The sequence below is a fragment of the Nanorana parkeri genome, unplaced genomic scaffold (genome assembly GCF_000935625.1).
Source record: "Nanorana parkeri isolate BGI_ZX_2015 unplaced genomic scaffold, ASM93562v1 scaffold1810, whole genome shotgun sequence".
Classification (NCBI taxonomy): domain Eukaryota; kingdom Metazoa; phylum Chordata; class Amphibia; order Anura; family Dicroglossidae; genus Nanorana; species Nanorana parkeri.
Genome location: NW_017308078.1, coordinates 207329 through 209791, shown reverse-complemented (window position 1 = coordinate 209791; position 2463 = coordinate 207329). Strand labels below are relative to the sequence as shown.

General features: G+C 43.4%; 1 protein-coding gene across 4 annotated transcripts in view; it reads right to left on the bottom strand.

The window, feature by feature from the left end:
- The window catches only part of MIB1 (mindbomb E3 ubiquitin protein ligase 1), an 84987-nt gene that overhangs the window by 62622 nt on the left and 19902 nt on the right, over positions 1 to 2463 (bottom strand). For all 4 annotated transcript variants that reach the window (XM_018571693.1, XM_018571691.1, XM_018571692.1 and 1 more), the window contains exon 5: positions 705 to 771. In XM_018571693.1, coding sequence (XP_018427195.1) covers positions 705 to 771 — 67 coding nt within the window. The remainder of the gene's footprint in view (positions 1 to 704; positions 772 to 2463) is intronic.

The following is a 2463-nucleotide window of genomic DNA, read 5'->3' as shown; positions in this document are numbered from 1 at the left end:
AATATGGGTGTAACACGAATCATGGTCAGAAAGGTGAACTTAGCCTGTAGGCCTTGTTCACACCAAGCGCGTTCCAGGAGAAGATGCCACCATAGACTATAATAGGAGGTGTAACCCCTAGAAAAATGCTGCATGCACGAATTTCTTTCTCAAATGTACCCAAGCAAAACACTGTGGTGTCAAGAGACCCTGTGTAAGGGAGGCCATAGAAGTTTTGACATTTTTTTTTAAAGCTGTTTGACATTTTTTTAAACAATTAAAAACAAAATATTTTGTAGGGATGTACCGATGCCGAAGCTGGCTTCCCAGCCAAATCAGCATGGATTCGGCTGAACAGCATGGAGCCGGCTTCCCAGCCAATTCCAATGCCGCAGTGTAGAGGAGACTGGCTTCAGAAACCAGAGGAGCAGGAAGGCAACTGAGTTCAGGTGTGTGTATATAAGTTCACCCTTAACTTAAAGTTTTGCATGGAGTTCTTCTCTAAGCTGAAATTTACACAGAGAGGAGTAGCCCATCCCTTAAACTGCTCCAACTAGAGTTTCAGTAAGAAAAGTCTATTAACACACACGAAAAAATTGCAACACGATTGTCCCTTCGTAAAAGGAAAACTAATATGTACTTATATAACAGCTACTGCTAGTTAGCATTTTCGGATGATACACTCCTAACAGTTGATAACTTCAGAAGTGTTGACCATCACTCACCCAGCACAGGACAGTGGTCTCTATAAAATGATCCTCCTTTGGCATCTTGCACACATTTCAGATCAGACTAAAAGAAAACCGTACAAAAGTATTCAAGCTTTTAATCTATACATATTACAGATCATTCATTAAGCAACTAAACTTTAGGAACACTTTTCACACTTGGTAATTCTCTTGAGATTTGGTGCAAATATTCAATCACATGCAGATTTTTTTTTTTGTTTAAACACCCTCCATATGATTGAATGTTCATTTCACTAAATATTTAAATTACTCTTTAGTAAATCAACTCCAGTGGAGCAGAGTTTAGGGCCTCATTCACATGGGGCAAACATGTCCGATGCATCTTGTCTGCATCCACGTGCAGACACCCAGACCCGCACGGATGTGCAGTTCGGGTGTCCGTATGACAGCGTACAGCTGCGTCCTCCCATAAGGAAGAACAGGCAGCTGTGCAAAATTACAAAACTACCTTTTTTCGGCCCAAATTGCGGTGCATCCCTAGTTTCTCTCCTCCCCGCTGGGCGCTGCTGTGCCCCCTCTGAGACAGAGCAGCATACAGCAGGGAATAGAGAAACCTTCATAAGGCAGGGTAGGCAGGAGAGAGTTGTCAGTGGTCTGTGTCACAGGAGGCTGAGCTCTCCTCCCGCACCACCCCACTCGGCCTCCTGTGAGAGGCAGAACAAGATGGAGAGCTGTATGGGGAGGAGATAGCCGTCAGCTGTCACAGGAGACAGAGCTGGCAGTGCGGGGGAGGAGTCAGCTGTTACCCGTGTCACTAGAGTAAAAAAATAAAAAGCCTTGCATCATTTCAAAAGACGTCAATTAGGGCTGCAGCTACCGATTATTTTCATAATCGGTTAGCCAATTATTAAGTTCGATTAATCGGATAAAATTAAAACATTAATACCGTCATTCATATAAAATACACAAATGCAGCGTTACAGACAAAGTATACTTAAGAATAAAACGGTATGCACATTTTTTTAAAATCGCACTGCACTGGAACGCAGAGCACTGCAGTACCGCACATTCCAGTGCGGGTAATCACACTGCGAATTGGAGGCGCATTTGGGATCCATTGAAATGAATGGCTCCGCAACACAGATCATGCAGCAGAATTTGTCAGGCAGAAACTGAGAATTACTTTTCCCACCTTTTATATATTTATACACAGTATATATTATTTTAATAATTGTATTATATTACACATTTTAGTTTCATGGATTTAAAATAATGTGAATTGTAAAACTCTCAGACAATAAAATAACCAACTTTTTATTTAAAATAGCACACAAAAAAAAATTATTTTTTCTATTTGAGATTTTTGTTTAACTTTATTTTTTTTTTACTTTATTGCTGGGAGCAGTAGCCAGCCTGCTATTGGATATTTCAAATTGCAATAGCAGGCTGGCTATTGCACACGCCCACTGGCATTCAGCAGAGGAGGGACCTGAAGGAGAAAGTTCTCCATTATTTCCTCCTCTGCTGACAGCAGGCAGTGGGTGCAATAGCCAGCCTGCTATTGCATTTTAAAATATACAATAGCAGGCTGGGTATGGCTCCAAGCTTCTAGATGCAGAGGAGAAACGGGGCAGCAGCGTGGGGGGGGGGGGGGGGGGAGGAAGGGGGGGGGGCAGAACAGGTAGAAGGGGGCGAGGCAGAAGAGCGGGAGAATGCAGTCACAACGGTCTCTCCTCCCCACTGTTGCCAGCTGCAGTGGTCTGTGTCCCCGCTGCCTTTGCCGATACAGGCGGGG